Below are 2130 nucleotides of genomic sequence, written 5' to 3'. Positions count from 1 at the left end.
CTAAATCAGTATTATATTTTGTCACAGTATATATTCTGTTTGTCATGTGGTCTTTTGTTTAATACTGTGATGCTTTTATATTTCATTTCAGAAATAAATTAACATTTTATAGTTTATGAACTTAGATGTCTGTCTGTCTTCATATCTACAGTTATACAAAGATACACAAATCCCTAGGTATGCTGGCCAGGAGCAGCAAAGGACCCAGTGGTTATTACTATATCAATTTTATAATTTCTATCACTTCTTTTCAGATTTGCTAAAGAGGGTAGACCGCACACTATCAAGCAACACAATGGCAGGAGAAAATAATAGCATAGTAACAGAATTCTTTCTGGTAGGACTCACAGAAAATCCTAAACTGGCCCCCATATGTTTTGTCATTTTTCTTCTCATGTATCTCATCACCTGTGTGGGAAATCTTGGGATGATTGCCTTGATCCAGATTGATCCTCGACTCCATACTCCTATGTATTATTTCCTCAATAATCTGGCTTTTGTAGATTTCTGCTATTCCTCCACAATAACTCCTAAAACACTGTCAAACTTCTTAAATTCCAAGAAATCAATTTCTTTTGTTGGCTGCATAGCACAATTGTTCAGCTTTGTCCTTACAGCCAGTGTTGAGTGCCTTCTGCTAGCTGTTATGGCCTATGACCGTTATGTGGCAATTTGTAACCCACTAGTCTATACAATCATTATGACTAAGAATGTTTGCATCCAATTAGTAGGAGTGACTTACATAATGGCCTTCATTCATGCTCTTGCACAAACGATTTCAACCTTTAGACTCTCTTTCTGTCACTCCAATGTTATAAATCATTATTTCTGTGATATTCCTCCACTTCTAAAACTCTCTTGCAGTAGAACATTCAGCAATGAGATAGTGCTTTATACGTTTGGTACATTTCAAGGAATTTTCACCTCGGTGCAGATCGTCATCTCATATGTATACATTGTAGCCTCCATTCTGAAGATCCGCTCTTCTGAAGGCAGGCATAAGGCCTTCTCCACATGTGCCTCTCATTTGACCGCTGTCTTGCTTTTCTATGGCACCACTGTTTTCATCTACGTCCGACCCATTTCCAGCTACTCACTTGGTCGAGATAAGGTTATCTCTGTCTTCTACACTATGGTGATTCCCATGCTGAATCCCCTAATCTATAGTCTGAGGAATCGGGAGGTGAAGGACGCATTGAAGCGAGTATTAAGTCGAATAAGATTACTTTGAGAAACACCTGTAACCCATGTCTGTGGAAATTGTAATTGTAATTTCATTCATGATATTCCAAATTGTTCAGGAATTGTAATTAAAAAGAAATACGAACGAAACCTTTCAAAATATTTTTCATTACTATTATGTAGAGGTTTACAGGCTTAAATGACCTAAAAACTATTCACTTATTCGTGCTTCTCCTATGAGTGAAGTGATTATCCATAGCCTAACCTAAGGAAAATTATTGTCATTCCAAGAACCCAGATAAATTTTCTTTAAGATATCCATATGCTAAAGAAAAAGAGGAAGGCAGGATTTCTTACCTTCCTTTCTTGAATTCCTTTGCAAAAAAAAAAAAAGATTGATATGAAAATCAAAAGTCAGATAATATATTTATCCACACAAACAATTCTAATTAATTTCTCTTAGAATGTCCCAGTGCAAAGGAATCTTCTCCATCCAAAGATATTGTTCTTCAAATTATATTAAATGTGAAAAAAAAATCAGCTGCTCTACTTGAATTTTAAAGAGATACTGGTATTCATAATGTGATTTAGCTAGGCACATCAGAGACAGTATTATTGATTAACTCTAAACTATAATAGATGAGGATGACAATAAAGATCATAACAACAATTATAGTAATAGTAATTATTAATGAAAAACTAGTAAGTCCAGAGAATGATGTATCTCAGAATAAAGACTTTTACAACCTCGTCATAGATATTATGTTAACAGAAATATCAAGGTATCAAAGTATCAAGGGAGGAGAAATTACAGGCATCAGAATTCCACTTCAGGAAGGAAGTCAAAAGAACCATCAAACTATACTGTTCTGTCGAACTCTCTGGTAGAATCCTCCCAAAAATTCACAGGTACAAATTTCAGACACACACACATTTGAAAATTCAAAA

At 34.9% G+C, this 2130-nt stretch overlaps 1 protein-coding gene across 1 annotated transcript; it reads left to right on the top strand.

The window, feature by feature from the left end:
• The first annotated feature begins 295 nt into the window (after window positions 1-295).
• Window positions 296-1231, top strand: LOC139153543 (olfactory receptor 8U3-like). Its single transcript, XM_070727612.1, has one exon. The coding sequence runs from the start codon at window positions 296-298 to the stop codon at window positions 1229-1231; it is 936 nt and encodes a 311-aa protein (XP_070583713.1).
• The last annotated feature ends 899 nt before the right edge of the window (window positions 1232-2130 follow it).

The sequence above is a fragment of the Erythrolamprus reginae genome, chromosome 1 (assembly GCF_031021105.1).
Source record: "Erythrolamprus reginae isolate rEryReg1 chromosome 1, rEryReg1.hap1, whole genome shotgun sequence".
Lineage (NCBI taxonomy): Eukaryota > Metazoa > Chordata > Lepidosauria > Squamata > Dipsadidae > Erythrolamprus > Erythrolamprus reginae.
Note: the sequence above shows the minus strand (reverse complement) of the source record. Positions and strands in the feature narration are given on the sequence as shown.

Excerpts from the sequence above, each read along its gene's own strand:
- LOC139153543 (XM_070727612.1), top strand. The coding sequence starts at position 296 with ATGGCAGGAGAAAATAATAGCATAGTAACAGAATTCTTTCTGGTAGGA.